Here is a 20,905-nt window from a genome sequence, read left to right on the forward strand (position 1 = left end):
TATAAATAAATATTTCTATTGATAATTTATAAGGACCTAAGATTTATGCATTTAAAAATGCCTGATTATGCGTGAAATTTTATTGAAATTATGCAAAATTATGCGGTCTAAAATAAGCTGAATTTTAGTGTGTATGATCTTGTTTCTTAGTATGTACTTTAAATACCATTATTGCTTTGGGACAAACTACTGTCTAGCAGTAGAGATGGAGTTTAATGAGTACACTGAGGGTCGATGGAAATAAGAAATCAAAATACAGATACAATAATCTATCTATAGAGGCAGTTTATTAAATAAAAAAAATTTAATTTAAGTATGAAATATGCATGGAACAGTTTTCTAACTTAAGTTATAATTGTTATAAAATTTAATTAATGAAATAAAGAACATAAAATTAACTAAAAGTATCTTTTGAGATACAACACAAGCAATACCTAGTAACTTAACTAGAAAAATAAAGGTACAGAAATGTTGACCAGAATTCACTAGATTCGAATTTGAATGTATATCAATTAACTGTGATTAAACTACCTCTATCAAGTTAGCCCCCCCCACCATCGCAAAAAAATCCACACTTATTAAAAAATTTAGTGCTATTTATGTGCTAATTTGTTGCTCTAGTTCGGATTTATTTGCTTTAATCCGGGTCTTTTTGTTATTTAAATATTCTATAGACCGTGTCCTACCAGAATATGCAATGTATGATTTTGTTGCTCGTCCCTAACTGCAAATAAACAAATTATTTATCTCCGCGTCGACCGTTATCTACGACTTCAATGACTAAATAGTTTTTAGCCATCGAAGTCGTAGATAACGATCGACGAGGAGAACTAATTTGTTTATTTGCAGTTAGGAGCGAGCAACAAAATCATACGTTGCATATTCTGGTAGGGCACGGTTCATATAATATTTTAAGACCAAAGAGAGCCGAGTAACAAATTCTTTTACTTAGTTTTTAACCATCGAAGTCGTAGATAACAGTCGAAGATGCAGTATTTATTAGTGGCATTGTTTACAGAATTTCATTGTTTAAGATATAGTCAATATAGTGCTGTCTGTTAAGTATTCGGATATACGTATTTTCTAAAAAACATTATATTTCAAAAATGTTTTCACGCTATCTTGGAGCAACAAAAAAGCAACAAATTCTGGTGTATTTGTTTTTTTGGATTTGAGCACTATATGTGTTTTTAGTATGGAGGGGAAGGCTAGCTTGACGACAAGCTGCCCTCCCCCCATTTCGATCGCCATTTCCTGCTAAACGGCTTGAGCAACAAAATCCGGACTAGAGCAACAAATTAGCACATAAATAGCACTACATTTTTTAATAGGCGCGGATTATTTTTGCGATAGAGGAGGGGCTAACTTGATAGAGGTGATTAAACTCGTGAAATTATGATATGTTATGATGAAAATACGGTGTTTTGGCAACATTATGCGAAATTATGCGGAAAAATGACATTATGCTGCAAAAGGTCTCAATTATGCGTTATTGTGCGCATAAATAATCGGGTTCTATTGGTGTCCCAACACTTAGAATAGTGAAAAGAGTTTGTTTCAATAGGTTTTTACAAATTATGCGATTATGCGCGATGCATAAATCTTAGGTCCTTAATAATTTACATAATCTCAGGTATTAAAGCGTAAGTAAGGTACCTAAGTTGTGTAAGCGAAGAGACTCCTCTTCCTCTTACGTGAATTCATGCAATTACTGGTCGTGCGTCACAGCGACGTCAAACTTGAATCTGAAAAGCAATTCAGACGATATTCTAAATTAGGTAAAAAAAAAATTAGTCAATCAAAATTCGAAATTACAAGCGCGTCAGCGTCAACTAATCGAACGTAAGATATAAGTATAATTAATGTAATTAACAGACTGTTCCAAATCCATCGTTTGTCTCTTATTTTTTCAACACACAAATATATATTTTTATTACATATGAATATATATTTTGTAATATATATATTTTTATATATGTATATATTTAAAAATCGGAGTAGCTGAATAATAACGTCCGTCTTTGCACAGTAAACTGACAACGATCTCGCCTATTACGATTGCCACAAGTTATTCCAGGAATATATGAAAAATTACCTTCAATTAGCATTAAGAGCAACGTCTAACCGGCAGAGTATTCTCAAGAAACGCAACGAGACGAAAGCAGCTGATCGCTAGTCGTCGTCGTCGTCGTCGTCGTCAGAGGGGACGAAGAGCTCGTTTTCCTCCAGGAAGTTGGCCACGTTCTTGCTGATCGTGGCGCCGACCAGCAGGCCGAATATCACGCTGCTGACGACGCCCAGGAAGCTGAACGGGGTCCTCTTCGGCTCGGGCAGGATCGCCCCGGACGGCGTGGTGATCGTCGACCGAAGAAATGGCTTGGATATCGCGCTCGTCTCCTTGAGAATAGTCCCCCCGCGAAACAACGGCGTCACTCTGTGCAACAGCATCCTCCTTCCGCGAGGTTTATTCCTGGTGACGGTCAATCGCACGCTCCTTCCCCGGAAATCCCGAAATTCGCGAGTCGGTAATATCAGAATCAGAGGTAGAATTTAGCACATCCCTGACTGACGGAGAGCCGGGAGAGCTATAGTAAAATAGTAAAGCCCCTTGCACAATAGGCGATAGCGATAGCGACAGCGACAAGGTTGCCGACAAAGCTATACCTTTGTCGGCAACGCTGTCGCTATCGCTATCGCTATCGCCTATTGTGCAAGGGGTTTTAAATTCAGCTATATTCAGCGCCGAGACTCAGTGTTGCCCCGGAAAGAATTTAAAAGTCCCTTGATGATTTTCGCGACAATTCACTTTTATCAAATAATACTTATGTTTTATTTTGTTAACATAAGATAGAATTATTATTATAATATTTATAATAATTTCTGGAAAGAAGAACAGATAAAATTAATGACGAATTGTATATAGAGCTAACCATTGATTTTGACTTAAGCAATTTTGCCGGTTGAATTTTTTAATCGCTAATTAAATTAATGGGAGTTTAAACGAGATTATGTATCCATCTGTAAAATTATGCATCAGCCCGTCACGTTCGATTGCTACTGAGTTTGTTCTGCTGAATGCGCTCAAAATATTCAAATAGAAGATACATCGAATTCTGCTTAAAATCGAATAAAGATATATTTAGCGCAAATTCTTACATGAGGATAAAACTCCCCCCAAAAAATGCAAGAATGATAACAATAGAGATTTTGTAGCCAATCGCTATTCTCATTGGCGACACTGCGCGCGCGTTTTGGAACACATTGGAACACATGTTGAAGAGACGAATCCTCGACAACGTGGTTCAGAACCTGAAATGAAAGATGTATGTTTTGCGGAACAGCAGATGACAAGGATAAACAAGTGGGAATCATGTTTTACTTGATAGGATTAGGTCTAGGCGACGCGAAGGACGTCACCGTGAAAGGGCTCGAGATTATTAGGAAATGTGACCGCGTGTACCTGGAATCTTATACCTCTGTCTTGACAGTGCAGCAAGAAGCCTTGGTTCGTATCACCTAAACGTCGAGGATAACGCACAATTTCGCGTAGCATTCAAGTTTCAGTTTAGAAATATATCAGATGTAATTTGCACATATGTATCTTACATTAGGAACAGTTCTACGGACGTTCCTTGATCGTTGCCGACCGCGAGCTGGTGGAGAGTAACGCAGATGAGATACTACCGAAGAGAGAGGACGAAGAAGTGGCTTTTCTGGTTGTAGGAGACCCTCTCGGGGCTACCACGCACACGGATCTGGTACTGCGTGCGAAGGAGAAAGACATACAGGTGGGTGGGACAGCGAGATTTATTAGAATCATTATTTCTGAGAAACATCAGAATTGTTTTACGTTTTCACACGTATCTGACAAACATTATTTAAGAATATTATGCTTCTCATCAGGTGAAAGTTATACACAATTCGTCGATACTGACTGCGGTTGGTTGCTGTGGCTTGCAACTGTATTCATATGGGGAAATCGTTTCGATTCCATACTGGACCGACACTTGGCAGCCGGATAGCTTTTATGAGAAGATAGCTTCTAACAGACAAAGAGGGCTGCACACACTCTGTCTCTTGGACATCAAAGTTAAGGAGCCTACCTCGGAAAGTATCACGAAGAGAAAAAAGGAGTACATGCCTCCGAGATTCATGAGCGTCAATGAGGCTGCTGGTCAACTGATAGCTATACTTGACAATAAGATTCAGGATGGACATAAAGATTTAGGTCGGTGACAAGTACATCTATTCAAATGATATAATAATCGTGTAATAATCATAAATTAGATAAATATAACGATCACAAATTATATAATAATCATATAAATAATAATTGTTATAATTAATAATATACCTATATATTATTTCTGGACTTTTTTTGCATTTAATAGCGTTTACGCACCAGAGCTTGGCGGTGGGCTTGGCGCGAGTGGGCTGTGAGAACCAGCACATTGTCGCTTGTTCCCTGGAGGATATGACGCGGGTAGATTTGGGATTGCCGCTACACTGCCTCGTCATCCCGGCGGAAAAGCTTCATCCCCTCGAACTGGAATTTCTCGCGCAGTATGCTCTGAACAAGACTCAGTTCAAAGAAATGACGCAATCAGCATGACCTTTTTTATTCAAACGAAGAATGGAGTGAGCTCTATTCTTTTTGTACACTTAGGCAAAATAAATTGATTGTATCAAACTGTTAAATATTGTATCAAATTGTATAAATATAATGCGAAATATTTATCGTAAAATAAGCCAAGTGTATCTATATAATTTGGTACGAATAGAAACTTATATTTTTTTATATTATTGATTTTTAATGGTAACACGCTGACTCTTCTACTTCGTTTTCCCAAAGAAATTTATTAAATCTGTTATTTAGAATTTAGGTATGTCTTTCTTAGATGCAATCATCGATTATAGATTTGTAGCTGTTTTTAATACAGTTTTCGGGTACGTTTGATATTTTTGCAGGTTTTCACAATCCTGATATCCACGATAGTTTCCGTCCCCGGGCTGCATAAAACTTACATGAGTATACTGTCGCGGTTGCATTATTAAATGGCCAATATTTCCAGCCGCGTAACGGGTGACCGATCGCAATCGAACCGTGTCGTATTGTAGGATCGTCACGGAAAGGCGGAGAGAGATTTGGCGACCGCGAGCACCCTGTTTACGTGGGCCGCATTATTATTCCATTCGCTTTTGGCCCGGTTCCATGGTTTAAGCCGCGTATAATTCTGCGGCGGAGTCACGTGGCCGTGCGTCAGGGCAAACTAATCAATGGACAAGCATCGACCAACCGCGCCGACGAGGCTGGTGTCGGTGATTCAGTTGTGCCACGGAGATGCACTCGCTCGGTGGTGGCCAACCCTCCCGTTTCGTTCCCTCCTGCAGCAGGTACATTCGGTTACGGAAACGTGCGAAAGACCAGCGGTATATCCGCGATTTACGATATCGCTCCAATTTATGTTTCTCGCACTTTGACAGGTAGACGGAATTAATTACGAGCACCCGTTGACTCGCGCGATGAACGTTGCACCTCGATACGCACATATACACGCATATTGTAACTCACTGTAATCATCGTTTCTGCAAAAAGAAATATATACGTTACAAATTGATTGTAATATTTTTCTCTCGCAATTATTGTATCCCCGCACCCAGCTAGCTTGAATATATGAAATACATCTTTAGCGCGAAAGCAAATAAATACGTTTTGCTATACAGAACGTAGCTAGATCGTAGAGCTCCGGATTTGGATCAAGTAAGAAAATCAATTCCGAATAAAGAAAAAAGAGAAAAGTATATATTCGGAAAAATTCTGTTAATAAACTGTCGAAGTTAATCGTCTGTCGTAGAGGAAGTATGGCTTGAAACTTAAGGGATATAGCAAAAATGCACTAGAAAGTTATTTTTTTACACATAGAAAATTGCAACTAGAAAATTGAAATTAATTCTTAAATCTTTCTGCATAGTGTCCTAGAAAATTAAGATTTTAGAAAAGGAGAAACAAGATTTTCCGTCTTGACGAATACTTTTTAACAACTGTTATAGAAGATTATAAGACCTGTCGCATTTCCTTAAAATTCACGCAGGCAAATCCTAATTTTTAATCCTATAATTTTTCGATTTTTAATATCTAGAACGCGACGAATTATTCTGGAAGAGTTCTTTAAGAAAGAAGAGGCTGATATTCCGCGATGCGTCGATGCGATACGTCGCGGTGAAAGGAATGCCGATGACGAAACTCCACGTATAGATGAAGAATAATCGAAAACATTATGAGATATAGTAAAGTGGCACGATGCTAAGCCCGACCCCGCCGATCGATCGTCCCAGCCTGCGTCCTGGCACAGGATACCTCATCGCGCCGCGGGTGCCCCACGGTCTTGCGACCGTGGTCGAAAGTCTCACGAGGGAGGTCCTGCGTCATCGTCCCGAGGACATATACGTCTTTGCGGCCCGCCACTTCGAGAAGCTGCTGAAGCTGCGGGAGGAGTACCACGCCGAGGAGTACAGCGATCGCGAATTCAACCATGAATTCAGTCGCGATTTTAATCTGTGGCCCAGGAAGGAGACCCAGCGAAGACCTTCCAACGGCGGTTGGTCCTTGGAGAAGGAGATCGAGATCTTCGAGAGGCGTGAACCGGTGCTCGTCGACGTGGAGGAGAGTCAGGAGGACGTCTGCTCCACCGGCAGAGAAAATCGAAAAGCGTCGAAGCAGACGTGCTCGCGAGATCCTGCGACTGCGAAGAAAACCTCGAAGAAATCAAAGGACAACGGGACAACGTCGGACGTTCGCACGACGAGGATCATCTCGCAGATGACCGCTCTTCACGGTCCCGGCAAAAATATTCAGACCAAAGATATTAAGCAGGAACTCAGAAAGAACAAGCTGAGCGGGGAGAAGTCGAAGGCGGCCGATAGTGTGGAGAAAGGGATTCGAGGAGATAGGCGATCTAAAACGAGGGTTTCCAAGAAGGACAAAAATCCTGAAGAGGAGGTCGAACGTGCTACAACGACGAGCTCGAGTAGAACGTCCGCAAGGAGACCACTGAAGAAGGTGCGCCGAATCGAGACCGAGTCCGAGACCGAAACGGAACAAGAAGTCGCGGCCAAGACCGGACTTGAAGATGGGTATAATAATTTATTTCACTGTAATACCTCTTTTCTAATTATTTAATATGATAATTATATTAATGTAATTATAATTATAATATTAAATAATTATTATATGTACATATAATCTAATTATTTAATATTATAATAATAATTTTGATAAATATTTTAGCAAATTTAATATACGCAAAAGAATCTGTCTGAATTTTCTTCTTTTAATTATCAGACATGCGAGATCGACCGTTAAAAATGACGGTGCAAGCCGTGAAACGATTGCTCGAACCGGAAGCAAGGAGAGAAGACCGGACGCGCGACTCTCCGAACATTCCTCCGAGAGGAAAGTATCGTCGAGAGCACTTAGCATGGATCGAATCAGGGCGTATGTGTTGCGCAAATTCGCGAGCACCGCGAGTCTGGAGGTCCTACGATCGCCTACGTACGTGGAACAGGTGCAGGAGGTGATCGATCGCGCGGCGCCGATCATCAAAGAGAAGTTAGAGGAGATCGGACAACCGCGGGGAAAGCGTTCGAGATCGGTCGACCTCGCCTGGAACGGGGAATCGTTTCATCGGCACGTTCGAGAAGAGAGGAGACATGGCGCTGAAGAAGAAAGCAGAAGAGGAAAGAGTGGTAACGGGCTGGAACGGAGAGCCAATATCGTGAGGAAAGAGGAGGTGGAAGATTCTTTCGGAAGGGACGAGACGATTTTGAACGCGGAGAGAGAGGAGAAGAAACTGAGGAGGCGCAGCGCGGGATCGGGCAAAAGATCGAGAAGACGCGAGAGCACGGGCGACTTCGGCGTCGTCGATCAGGTCGACGACAACTCGAAGCATGGTAATAAATTGGAGCACGAGTCTGGCGCGACGCGCGACACCTTGGAAGCGAGACTGACCGCCACGCAGAGCATCCTGGAAGATATCTCGAAGTCGACATCCGAGTTGGGCGGTGCTCGCAGGAGCGATCCTGCCGGGAGCGATCCGTCGGAATCGGAGATCTTCGGAGATCACGCGAACGGCGTTTCCCTGCCGGTCGTGAGGCCGCGGTCATCCAGGAATTCCAGAAGCGCCAGCAAGAACGGTTCGGTCGACAATCTGACGCTGCCGCCCATCTCACCGGAAGCTCCCAAATCGACGAAGAAGAGGAACGAGCTGTCCTTGCCGGTCTTGCCGACGGCGTCCAACAACGGCAATCATTCTGCCAGGAAACCGCAGGAACAGGATATCTCGAAGGACGCGGAGGAGGCCTCGACGATGCACGACATTACGAGTGATATGGAAGACATAGCGGTCCTTCCTGTAAACGAAGATGCGATCGTAGATGCGAAGCAGGATTCTGGCAATGTTCGCCAGGACTTAACGTCGGACGTAAGGTTTATCAATGGCGAAGAACGTATGAGAGATGAAAACGCTTTGGTGAAACTCGACGAGAAACGCGGAAGTCTTGAGGAGTTTGAGGAATTGGAGGAACTGGAAGAAGGGAGAAGATCGGAGGAAGTCTTCAGGGATAGTTTAAACGTTACACCGGAAGTGGCAAACGTGGTGCCGCTAAGGCCAGATTCGTTGGAACCTGATGAAGACGAAGTCAAACTTCAAGATGATAATGCGGATCCCGCACGAGAGAACGCGTTCGATAGGCTGAAGGATAAATTGATCGAAATCGAGATGGCGGAACGGAGTATTGAGAAAGCGTTGGCTTGCCAACAGGTCGTGACGTGTGACATCGGCGAAATGACGAGCCAAGTGGAAAAGTCGGTGACTGACGGGAAGATAAATGAAGCGAGAGAGCCGACTAATGAGGCGGAAGAGGCCGTGAGTGAGATACGAAAGTCGACGGACGCGGAAAAAATACCGATAAATAAAGACGATGAGGAAAGGAAAAAGAACAACGACGATGAAAAAAGAACGGATGATATAGAAAAGATAAAAGATGTAACAGAAACATCAAATAAAACGGAAGATTTAAATATAGAAGAAAGATTAACAAATAAAAAAGAAAAAATGAAGAGTGAAATAAAAGAGTCGACTAATAAAACGGAAAATTCAAGAAATAAAGTAGAAACATTAGCGAATGGAATTAAAAAATCGGCGACCGGAAATGAAGAAGAGAACTTAAAGAATAAAGCAAAAGTGTTAAAGAACGGAGTAGAAAAGACGACTGACCAAACGGAAATAACGACAAAAGCAACAGAAAATGAGATAAAAGCGCAAGATAGGAGATCAATGGATAAAACTGAAAAATCGATGAACGAAAAATTGTCAAATGGCAATCAAATAGTAGAAGAATTAGCGGTTAAAGTTCATGTAAAAAATGTGCAATCTATAAATCCAAGATCGCACAGCAAAGATTCTCAGATTACTGAAGTAGTTGAAACAGACGGTGATAATACAACGACGTCAAAAAAAGAAGCTGAAAATGCAGATGCGAATGGATTTTCTAAGGGTACAACTTCCGGAAATACTACGGTCAAAAGCAAATGTCCCACAACGAATCTTCCGAGCGAGAACGGTAGAACGAAAGCGCGGAAGAAACGCGAGAGTGACAAGTTACCAGTGACGATGCCGCTCTCTTTAGAGGTTCCGTATTCTTATGTTCTCAGCGAAGGTTCTCCCTGCGAGATCCCCGATTCCGTGACGACTGTGATCATCCCGGACAGACCGTGCCCTTCTCCCGTTACTCTGGAGGACGAGGATTATCAGTTGGAACCAACGAATCGAAAAGAGGAGTCAATTGCACGCTTCGATATGGCTAAAGAGATTTCCAAGGACGAAAAACGGGAAGAGGATCAGCATGGATCCGTCATGGAGGTTTTCGGAGAATATATCCGACCGGAACCCGCCGTTCTACCTGTCGATACCGATTTTATGCGTGGCGTGAAAAAACCAAGCCAGGACATAATGATTGCTCATCAGGACTTGGACAAGATTAGAGAAGAGGCTGAAGAAGAGGAAGAGAAAAAAGATGGCGAACGAAAACAGATAGAGAGCCATCAAGAAAGGAAGAATGATAAAGAGACGGTAAAAGAGGAAGAAATAAAGAAGGTTGCGATGCTGGAAGACATCGTGGAGCACGAGGAAACTGAAGAAACTGATGCAAGGACAATTGGATCCAAGGATGCTGAGGAGATTTCTTCTCCTGGCGTTCTCGAGTATGAGTCTTTGTCTGACACTAAAGATTTAACGGTTGATACTGGTGTGACAAACGAAGGAAGAGCAGAAGTCACGGTAGAATTAAGCGTGCCGGAGAATTCGTCGGAAGAGAGCGGAAGTACGCAGGGCACCCATACGACCACGTCGAGCGACGTGAAGGAGAGTACTGCGGAGAGCAATCGATCGATCGAGAGCCCGAGTCCAGGCAGACCGGTAGTGCCGGAACTAAACCTAGATTCGCTCCAGGATAATACGGTGTCGTCTTTTAAGATCACGGAAAACGGAACGCAGAAGGAAGACAACGGCAGTCCTAGGGAGAGCGACGCCACGACGTCTTTGATCGAGCCGTTGACTTCGGACGAGAGGTTGGTGAATCGGCTGGCCTCGGCCGATCACGAAGAAGAAATTGTCGCTGAAGAGTTGACAGAGAGTGGTTTGCAATCAGAGATTCCGGAGGCTGATCAATTGTATCGCGCGGAACACGCGGAGTATGAGTGGCTGGGGAAAGATCCGTTGTCTACGGAAATCAACTTGGAGGATGAAGCGCGATCTCAGAAGGACAGTATTGGTTTGAGAGCTTCATCGGAAGACGATGCACAAATCGGCTCGCTTTTGCGGGAGAAAGAAGAGGCAGAAGAATTAGGAAGTGAGGAAGAAATCGCGAGAGAATTGATAGATTTGTTGGACAAAGATGTGCAATTTCGCACTGAAAAATTAGATTTGAAAAAAGGTAGCGGAAAATCTGAAAAGAGTAATTTAGATGTGGACGACGAATCTAATCAGCTATTGTCAGAATCTATGCATTCGATGTCAGTTGAGCGAGAAAAGAAGGATCACGAAGATTCTTTAGATAAAATAGATAATGTAATGAGAACTGAAGCGAGTAGCGAATTATCAGGTAACGTGGTGGATACCAACCAAGATAATAAGGATAAGAAAAGTCCGATGATGAACGAAGAAACTGAAAAAATTAAACCGGAAGTGGCAGAGGAAGCACGCACAGAGAATTCACAAGTTGCACCTTTAGCACAATTTGAACAAGAATTGTTAGAAGAAAATAATAGACTCGACACGGCGGATGAAAAAATTACAGTTCAAAGTAAACCTGATATTATAAATGCGGATTGTACCGATATTCAGGAGAAATTTGAAGAGAAGCAAGCGAGTATTGAAGAGCTTCCAGAAAGGCAAAGCAGTAAAATTGAAGAACCGAATAGAAAGCGGGAAAAAGTTGAACAAGAAGAGTTGCAAAGTCAGGAGAAATACGAGCAAGAAAAATTAGAAGTACACGAGGAATGCGAGCAAACGAAACTAGAAACACACGAGGAATGCAAGCAAGAAAATTTGCACGTTCAAGAAGAAATCGAGCAGGAAAAACTGCACGTTCAAGAAAAAATCGAGCAAGAAAAGCTGCACGTTCAAGAAAAAATCGAGCAAGAAAAACTGCACGTTCAAGAAGAAATCGAGCAAAAAAAATTAAAAATTGAAAGTAAAAGTGATGAAGAAAATGTAAAGGAAAAAATGGAGGAAGAAATCGTAGGTGTGACAGCAGTGCCTCTAGAAGTAACAGAGTCCAGGAAAGACTCGCTGAACGAGTCGATGAAACACGACAACGGACACGAAGAGACTGAACCAAATACGCGTGATGAATCCATTATTGACGAACGGACAGGAAAAGATGCAGAAAATGAGAAGAAAGAGAAAACTGAAGATCTTTCAGGGAAGATAGAGAGATTAAAGAGTGTTCACGGGCCAATTACAAGCGCAATATCGGAGCAATCGGTGGAAGGCCGTTCTCGTTTCGGATATTGGACCACAGAGACGAAATCGTCGACCGTGGAAACGGTAATCGAAGCTTCCGATTCCAATACGAGTACAGACGAGAGGATGGAGATTGTTGCCGATGTGCCAGAAATCGTCGCGGACGAATCGCTTATACGGAAGAAAGACGATTTCCACTCTGCGGTCGTAAAAATTCAAGCTTGTGAGTAAAGCGCAGCGTTTTGATAAAATTACGTCGATTCTTGAATTATGTCGCGTTAGCGCAGTATAGATAATTCTCTATCGACTTTCTTATCTCTTTTACGGCACTTAAATATAATAATAAACTCATACTACATTTAATATAATAAAATCAGGAAGCAACAAGAAAGTTCAATTAAGAGGTCGCGGATATAAATTACATCGTAATGTCATTAATTTCATCGAGATTAGAAAGTAGAGTAATATTATTTTTAGAGATTTATGACGTAATTTGATGGATAAGTAATAAAGATAATTTTTTGAAGGTATCCGGGGATTTTTAACGCGTCGCCGCGAGCGAAGAAGTTTGAGATCAGAATTGGTTTCGAATAATGTTCCATCGACGCAGAAGACAGTTACGGTAAATATAATTATAATAATCTTGATCAATTTTAATAAATTACCCTTGATTGTTCAAAAAATAATTATTGATATTATCAAGGATAAAATAATAATAATTCAAATTCAAATTTAAAAATAATAAAATATAGCGGTTATATAGTTGTATAGAAGATTAACGTGTTGCATAAAAACATTAATATAAATTGTGTGATATAAGTATATAAAATCTAATAAAATCTCTTATGCCATTATCGCATTCTAAATGGAATACGATAATTTTGCACATGGCCATTCAATGCGTTGAAACCGATCTTGGAATTGAGTCCATCGGTTTTCCTCTGTTTTACTGGACCAAACAGCTGGACGCAATATTTCGCACGCCACGCCCGTCGGAAGTTTATTACGTAAAGAAGGAAGCGGCGGGTCACTGCTAAACGTCAGCGCTTTCGTGATTGCAACAGGCGGTTTGGCAGTAACCGGCTTGGCAGATAGACCCGAGTTTTCGTCCCTTAAAATAATTGTTTCTTAAATCAGAATTGACGTCCACGGTCTTGCGAACGTTGTTTCTATTCTGTCTTCTTAAAAACTTTATGTCTCAAAATAAAATTTACTTATGCTAATTATTTATTTATCATTCTCCTTTAATAAGCAAAAGTGCTTTTTAAAAATAGTGATTAAATAACTGATTAATTGATTAACATGCTTTTCCTTTTTTCAATACAAATCATAATATAATTGAACTTTAATTATTAATCTGTAGAGCGGTCGTCTAGCGGTACCGCAAGATACTTTGAGTCTACGAGAAGCCAGACGTCTTCGACGAGAGGAAGCTTTGCGGAATACGACACTTTCGTTGGAAAATGCCTTCGCGACGGGTCGGCTTCAACATACCGGCGAGTTTCACGATTCTGTGCCGTTGTTTCCTTTCGATCTGACGAATAGTAAGATTAATTCAGTCACCTCGAATGATTCTTCGGACGAAGAGATTGACATAGAAGAAGCTAATCCACCTGATACTACGAAATCTAGCGCCAACGGAGGTGATCCTGCGTAAGTAATAACTCGTATGAAGAATGCCGTCTATTATGCTTCAAATATTATTCGTTGTCTGGCATCTTAAGTTAAAATCATATTTGCGTAAACATCTTTCGCCACTTCTCATACAGTCGCAACAGCAAACACGGGACGAGTTTCCACAAAGGCAACGCCTTCGTCGATCCCACTTTTCCGATCGTGATGCACTTGCTGACGGACGCATCCCGCAATTGTCACTTCTCAGTCAGCCAAAACTCCCATTCTGATTTTAATGCAAGTGTCGGAGGAGCGAAGCCCATGGACTTCCTGCAGATGCTGGGCTATCCGAGAGACGACGAGAATCAGTATCTGAACTTTATAACCAGCGTCGAGGATTTGGGCTCCAATATGGATTCCTTGCCTCTGGACGATGACACGGTGAAGAGTACGAAGAAGAGTACCGACGACCCTCGTCCTTCGACGACCTCTGGCGAGGGCAGTCTCAGGGAGCCCTTGGCCCTTCCAGGCGATTCACAGGGCGTCGTGATCGAGGAACTAACCAGCTTAGACGACCCCGTCCCGTCGGACTCGACGAAACCGTCGACCGCGCCGAAGACCTCGCTGGATACAAATAGCTCGATGCCGTTCGAAGAATGTGCCCTCGAAGACGCGAAGAATGATTTAGGGATGTCGCCGAGGGCCACGAGTGCAACGGGCAACCGGGAACAAGGAGCTGAAGGACAAGAATCCGCTCGCAACTCCGAAAGCGTCGGAGTGAGCGATTTGCGTAGCGAGGATGATGCGAATAAAAAGTCTAACGAGATATCTCGCGAACGCATGGAAGAAGAGAAGGACGATAAGACGTGAATCATACATTCGTAGAGACGCGTGGGCTGATACGAAGCAGGGCAGGAGTCGCTAATTGTATTGATCGATCAATTGGCTTCTCCGATTAGAATTTCATTGCACAGGATATTTTTATAAGAGGCACACTTGTGTTTTATATTACTCTTGTAGGATCTGGAGTGCCTGATTTTTAACTCGTTTATATAGATACAGGTAGACGGTACGAGGGTATCTCTCAGGAATAGTATTAGTAGACACGAGATCATGACACACATAGCGTTTAGTTATTAATTTAAATACGAAGAAAATGCAACGCGAGTTCTAGATTCGCAATTTTGTTACACAAGTGAACGGTCTTTCCTCGCTTTTTAAATAGATTGAAAATATATTATATAATATATCTTTGTATATGCAAAAAGCAACAATAAATTGCATATATAAGATAACTCAATTCGCTTTTACTTTAGAATATTTATCACATAAAAATATTGAAATCAATTAGTAAACAATATATAAATATAGCTGTAAAGTTGCGAATTAAGCATATTCTCGGTGATAAGATATTCCCGACGTTTCTGTTGCACAATTACGGCTCATGAATTAACTGCACGACTTGCAAAAATCTTGAATTGAGATGAAAATCTCTCGCTTTACGTATTTTCTAACATTTTGCATCTTTGCCATCCAATCATAGTTCCGAGAAAATCGCGCGAAAATGGAAGCGCGATACTGAGAAATTTTCGTCACAGTGAAGTTTTTGTATCCCTCGAACGTAGTTGGTCGCTAATTGCGTCCGTAATGATCAAAACGCTTCGGAATCGGACCGACAATGTTTTGCATTTGGATCACGCGGAATGCAAGCGGCTCGGATACGGACCTTGGTACATATTTTTAGTGCCTGCCGCGATCTAGAGAGAGAGAGAGAGAGCGAGAGAGAGAGAGAAACGGATGGCGATCAGTATCGTGGCCGTCGCGACCGTCCAGTGAGCGGGGATCCAAGGTAAGGGCACGACGTCGCGGTGACGTCACCGGGCGTCGCGACGACGACGCCGTCGTCGTTGCCGCCACTCGCGCGCAGGCATCATCGCGATCTATCGCGGCAGCCGTTTTCTTCCTTTCTATCCCTCGTGGTGACCATCGTCGTGTACATTGTACATCATTCAAAATCGATCACCGATAGTCGTGAGCGATCCGCTGCCGCAGCTTTGTCACATACGTCTGATATTTTTAAGAGGTAAGCGAAGTCAGCGAACGCGCGAGTGCAGCTGCAGGCCATGCAGATAAATAACTTCATTCCGAGAAAAATGTCGAGAAGATATCTGGATCGTATAACATCTTTTTTTTCTTATTCATATTTAAGGATCTCTGTACGTGTTCTAGAATAAACAACTCGACCTTTCGTCGATTTTCACAACCACGAAAGCGTCCTTAATAAAAATCGAAAATGACGAAATTGATTCTCTTTTCTAGAGAGCGCCTTCAATTTATTAATAGCGGATATGTATGTCACTTTAATGTCTATACTATGTTAGAATTTGCAAACGTTTCTTCTGGCTATTAATATTACATCGAGTGAAAAGAGTGATCTTTACTCCATACTTTTGGAAAAATTACAGTTTCAGAACTTGCAAATATCATTTTTGTCTGAAAATTTTTATGTTGACTAACGACATTCAATCCCTCGACTTCAACTGTAACGATAAGTAACATCATGCACATATCCATTTCTCTAACTTGGAGAACGTGTAAGATTACCGTGCAATTTTAAATCGTGAAATCTCAACATTACAATATAATTTAACTAATCTAACGAGTAATAATAATAATATTAATTAACAAACGACTACAAATACCGACGATACAATTTACGAGAACATTTTGTTGAACGCGAGATACGTGATGGAGAACCCGCGTAACGAAACGCTTCGCGGGTACGCGCGGAGATTTATGAACGCGGGATCGTTATCGATGTAACCGAGCCGGTCGATTGGACGACGGCGGGCGTATCGTTCGAGCGAGTATATTTTCGTGATGACGAGCATCGGTGAAGAGTTATGCGCGAATACGCGCCCGAGATCAAACGGCGGACGCAAACAAATTGGAATGTTCTTGGCCGCACGCGCGCACGCACGCGGACTTTCGTCGACACTCTCGCGAGCATCAATCATCAATCAGCGTATATTGGCCTCAGGACGACGAATTTACTGTGACGCGCATATCGAGACCGCGCTCACGAGACCGAAATTAATGCTGTGTCCCGGGCGATGTATTACGAACACTTTGCGAGCTCCCCAATACAGCGCGTTCTCCCCATGACACGACGCGATCAATCAAGCCGCAAGTGGAAGAATGAATGTCTGAACGGTGCTCAAACAAGTGTATCATATCAAGTTCCCTAAATTAAATCGTTTACATTATATTTCTCAATGAACGAGCGTGTCGCAGGAAAACAAGAGTATAAGAATGAAAATTGTGCCTTAAAAGTGAAGAAGTATCCAGGTATTTGATGCTTAAAAATTGCAAATGCACGTAACGTGGAGGCTTTTCAAAAAAATCCCGCATTTTTTTATCTCACTATCAAATTAAAAATATAATATACATATAAGATATTAATATATAAAATAATACACACAAAAGGTAAGGTAGAATTTTTCAAAATGGGATAAATACCTATTTAAAAAAAAAAAATAATTTTTTTATTTGATGCACGGTTTAATGGCAGGTCGAATTGCTCTCCAACCGCACATTTTTCTGGTTCAGTTTTCTCGTAAGGCGAATAAAATCCAGTACACTTGCGTTTTTAGCTTTATTTAAAAGCGAAGGCCGTCCCGTCAGCTATCGGACGATCGGCACTCACCCTCTGCCAACTTTGTACGAAATTAACCATCCTCGGATGCGTGAAACAAGACGTGAAGGCGATCGACGGCACGGAGAACCGAACGCGGGCCTCTCTCGCACGCGGGTTTATCATCAGCAGAACGCATGCGTGATAGATCTATCCTTCGTTCGAGGCGGATAAACCACGCTCGTCGAGTCGACGCGCGCCTCTTTGTCGCGCATCCGTTCGCGCCGTCAGTTTCCCATTTCGCTTCTGGCCAGGAGGACGCGCGATAAGGAAATCGGAGCGCGGCGATCGGAAGTGAGCGAGAAAGTGTTCTGCGAAGAGGAACGATCGTTCGCGTCTTCGTATATCATCCCCCGTGAGATAAGATTCCCGCTATCCGGGGAATCGGGAAGATTGTCAGGCTTGTTCCGTCTACTCTCTCGGATCAATATAGATCGAATACTTATAGATCATCGTAGATCCAGAATCCATTGGAGTCCGTTTTCACAATTATTTCCTGCGATTCACTTTGCGGATGTTCGATCACGATCGACACTGCGAAATAATTGAGAGAATTGTGGGTTTTCTTTCTGAAGAAAATCTTTACAAAAGAAAAAGCCTTTTTCTTTCTCTCTAGTATCGATATTTATAGATGATCGAAGGTATCCTGAGGTGGTTGTGCGTCCCATTTCCGCTGGCGAGAGCATAAATAATCGAGGGATTATATTACCCCAGCCACAAGATCACCTCGCTTCCGCCTTGAAATAAATCTTTAAAAATAATTCAGGAATCTTCATCTCTCTCTCTTTATTCGGCTTTCCTTGGAATGCGATTCCGATAAATCGCCAGAAGAAACTCTCGAATAGGTCCGTCCTCTCGGGAACGATCTTTACAAATAATCAAGAATAGCTTGAAATTGTTTTCGCTTTTGGGATCGAGCTTTGTAAATAAGCTGAGGGTACGCGAACCTCTCTCCGGAAACGCTCTTTGTAAAGAATTTCGGGAGAAAACGCCGAGTTTCTGCGGAGTCGGCCTTCGCTTGTGAAACAACTTGGAGGACTCGGATCGAACGGGCTTTAACAACCGAGACACGGAGCTTCGCGTGACCGACTCAGAATTCCGTTCATGTCGCAGACCCCGAAGGAGGACGCCGACGCGATGAAGGCCAACACGGCGGCGACGAAGATCCAGGCCAATTTCCGCGGGTACCGTGTGCGCAAGCAGCTGAAGGAATCCACGCAGCGTCGTCGTCCACAGCAGCAGCAGCAGCAGCAGAATCATCAGCTGCAGCTGCAGGACCAGCAGCGGAACCAGCAGAAGCAGGAGCATACGAAGCCGAAGGACCATTTGCTGAAGAGACAGAGCACTCGGGAGGCGCTCGAGGAGAAGTCGGCGACGAAGATCCAGGCGGGCATTCGCGGCTTCCTGGTGCGGAAGAGGCAGCAGGTCGTTCAGGCCGCGGCGACGAGGATTCAGGCCGGCTTCCGTGGCTTCAAGACGCGAAAATTGCTGAAGCAGAACGGTCAGTAGGCTGTTCCTGCCCGGGTACCTTCCCTGACGTGAGAGAGGCGACGTGGGACGTTGACGTGCGCAAGAGGTTCTCCTCGTTTATGTCCCGTGATTGCGCTGACGTAAATTAAAGGCTGTTACCGATGTGACCGTGCGCTTGAGTTCCGGGGCTTGAGTAATGGAAGACGTGATAATTATTTCGATCTACATTCCCAATTCGCGTTTCTCTCATGCTCTCTAACATAATTATACTTGGCCATTAAACACGCAAATTTCTCTTCTTGCGAATCTGAAATATGATCTTCTCTAACTTGTATAATGCCGTTGGTAGAATTACGAAAATTAATCGTTTTTAAATATATATTAACAAATTTTTACAAAAATTTTTTAATTTAACTTAGAAGACACATGTTGTGCTTGAAGACAGATATATTATATAATATATCTTATATATTATTATATAATGCATATATATGTAGATGTGTATTGTACAGTAACAGAATAAATTGAATAAAATAAAAAATTATTTTTCCCAAATTTAAGAAAATTTTCTTAGCAAAAACGGGCAAAACATATTTTTTTATCTTTACTTGATTTAATGATTTAGCTTAATCTTGCTTCTGAGTGTTTTGAAATAGTCACAGAATACTCATGTGCCTTAATAGGCATTATCTAATACCTTTTTTTATTCCGTCGTTGAGTGTACGACAATATAGAGAGAATTTTTCATGAAATATAATAGCATTATTTTCTTCTGTCTTTGAAACGTAATAGCTCGCAATGATCGCGACGATTGCGTGCAAATATTAATCGGCACTCATTAACTGCAGAAGGAAAATGTAAACAGCTGCAACATGTGTCCGCGACACATCTCGTTGCTTATAAGCGGTTTAAATATAACGTCGAGCTCGCGCCCCGAAGCCCTTGACCCTTAAATTCATCTTAGTACCGAATTCTTTGGCACACGTCTCTCTCGGCCTTCTTCATATACTTGTTCTCATACCGTGTATCGTTTGTTTTTCAGCATTTTGCGGATTCCCTTGTGACTCGGACGAAACCCTGCGATTGGATCGGAGGCGCGGAAGGAAACGACGATTTCGATTTTAAATTAATTACATTGTTTCGCGATGTATGACACGTGTACGCTTTTTGGGATACTCCGTGTATCTTTGGACTGTAACTTCGTTAATCCTGTCGAGAGCCATTTCGGGAATTAATCGATGACAATTAGTGGAACGTTATTTTAGCGGAACGACAATTTATCATTGTTTTTATTTCGATTTTTTTCCATAATGGCTTTTGTACGACAACGATGGCAATAAATGATAATGAAGAAAGAAGTAATGAGATCGAAGAAGAAAAACGGTTGAGACATATATATATATATATATATATATATATATATATATATAATATACATATAATAGAAGTTAGTTAAATAATTATATAAATCTCTTGATATACTTTCTTGTTATTTCATATCAATTTTTTATGTATTTAATATAATTAAAGCGTCGATTATATAAATTCGAATATTGCAAATTAATATCAAAGATACTTCTGTATCGTAATTTCGTATATCCGTGCAATTCTGTTGATAAATAATATTTGTGTAATGACTAGCGCATGAAAGATGTACATATAATATATACTTTTTGTCGTTGTACTTGTACGATTCCGTTTCAATTTTGTGAATAATAAATTTTTAATCTTTATAACAATGACTTTTAATGGTGGTATTTAATATAATAATGTAATTAAAGAAGTCCTACATTGGAAACTACTTTGTAAGTACATTTCTTATTATTCAATGTATTTTTATATGTCATTTTTGAACTGCTTGCAAATGAGATTTACTGTATGCACGCGTGTGTAAATCTGATGCGTTATCCGACGAGTAAAGCAGTTCACCAGTATTTCTGGATGGCAGCACTTGATTACAGGAAAGACATGTCTTCAATATAGGTATGAGATGCTTTAATACCTTTAATTTTAATTAATTTATGTTTGTAATTTGACATCAAGTTTTCTTTAAAAAATAAGAAATTCCAAAGATGCTGATAAATATCAATAAAAAGTATATATT

At 41.6% G+C, this 20,905-nt stretch overlaps 4 protein-coding genes across 11 annotated transcripts; 3 read left to right on the forward strand and 1 right to left on the reverse strand.

Moving 5' to 3' along the window:
* Positions 1-25: 25 nt before the first annotated feature.
* LOC112466649 (essential MCU regulator, mitochondrial) lies at positions 26-2,562 on the reverse strand. The gene is made up of 2 exons (XM_025034865.1): positions 2,096-2,562; positions 26-1,745 (listed from the first exon to the last, which is right to left on the reverse strand). Exon 1 carries the CDS (start codon positions 2,446-2,448, stop codon positions 2,173-2,175), a length of 276 nt encoding a protein of 91 aa, XP_024890633.1. The 5' UTR covers positions 2,449-2,562; the 3' UTR covers positions 26-1,745; positions 2,096-2,172.
* A 173-nt stretch (positions 2,563-2,735) lies between these two features.
* On the forward strand, positions 2,736-4,690 carry LOC112466647 (diphthine methyl ester synthase). Its single transcript, XM_025034858.1, has 4 exons — positions 2,736-3,505; positions 3,612-3,788; positions 3,904-4,228; positions 4,392-4,690. Exons 1-4 carry the CDS (start codon positions 3,326-3,328, stop codon positions 4,610-4,612), a joined length of 903 nt encoding a protein of 300 aa, XP_024890626.1. The 5' UTR covers positions 2,736-3,325; the 3' UTR covers positions 4,613-4,690.
* A 48-nt stretch (positions 4,691-4,738) lies between these two features.
* On the forward strand, positions 4,739-14,927 carry LOC112466646 (trichohyalin-like). Of its 3 annotated transcripts, none has more exons than XM_025034855.1 (6): positions 4,739-5,484; positions 6,141-7,134; positions 7,343-12,246; positions 12,551-12,645; positions 13,387-13,676; positions 13,793-14,927. In XM_025034855.1, the coding sequence occupies exons 2-6, from the start codon at positions 6,302-6,304 to the stop codon at positions 14,505-14,507; spliced, it is 6,837 nt and encodes a 2,278-aa protein (XP_024890623.1). In that variant the 5' UTR covers positions 4,739-5,484; positions 6,141-6,301; the 3' UTR covers positions 14,508-14,927. The 3 variants fall into 3 exon arrangements, with proteins under 3 accessions (XP_024890623.1, XP_024890624.1, XP_024890625.1); XM_025034856.1 differs by having other exon boundaries at positions 4,739-5,394; XM_025034857.1 differs by lacking the exons at positions 13,387-13,676; positions 13,793-14,927 and adding an exon at positions 12,986-13,310.
* A 218-nt stretch (positions 14,928-15,145) lies between these two features.
* On the forward strand, positions 15,146-20,543 carry LOC112466648 (transcription activator MSS11). 6 transcript variants are annotated; one of them, XM_025034863.1, is made up of 3 exons: positions 15,146-15,486; positions 18,445-18,832; positions 19,844-20,543. In XM_025034863.1, the coding sequence occupies exons 2-3, from the start codon at positions 18,469-18,471 to the stop codon at positions 19,924-19,926; spliced, it is 447 nt and encodes a 148-aa protein (XP_024890631.1). In that variant the 5' UTR covers positions 15,146-15,486; positions 18,445-18,468; the 3' UTR covers positions 19,927-20,543. The 6 variants fall into 6 exon arrangements, 5 of the variants coding, with proteins under 5 accessions (XP_024890631.1, XP_024890628.1, XP_024890630.1 ...); XM_025034860.1 differs by lacking the exon at positions 15,146-15,486 and adding an exon at positions 15,514-15,720; XM_025034862.1 differs by lacking the exon at positions 15,146-15,486 and adding an exon at positions 15,763-16,985.
* Positions 20,544-20,905: the final 362 nt, after the last annotated feature.

Source organism: Temnothorax curvispinosus, unplaced genomic scaffold, assembly GCF_003070985.1.
Source record: "Temnothorax curvispinosus isolate PA1 unplaced genomic scaffold, ASM307098v1 QBEX01016430.1, whole genome shotgun sequence".
NCBI classification, from domain to species: domain Eukaryota; kingdom Metazoa; phylum Arthropoda; class Insecta; order Hymenoptera; family Formicidae; genus Temnothorax; species Temnothorax curvispinosus.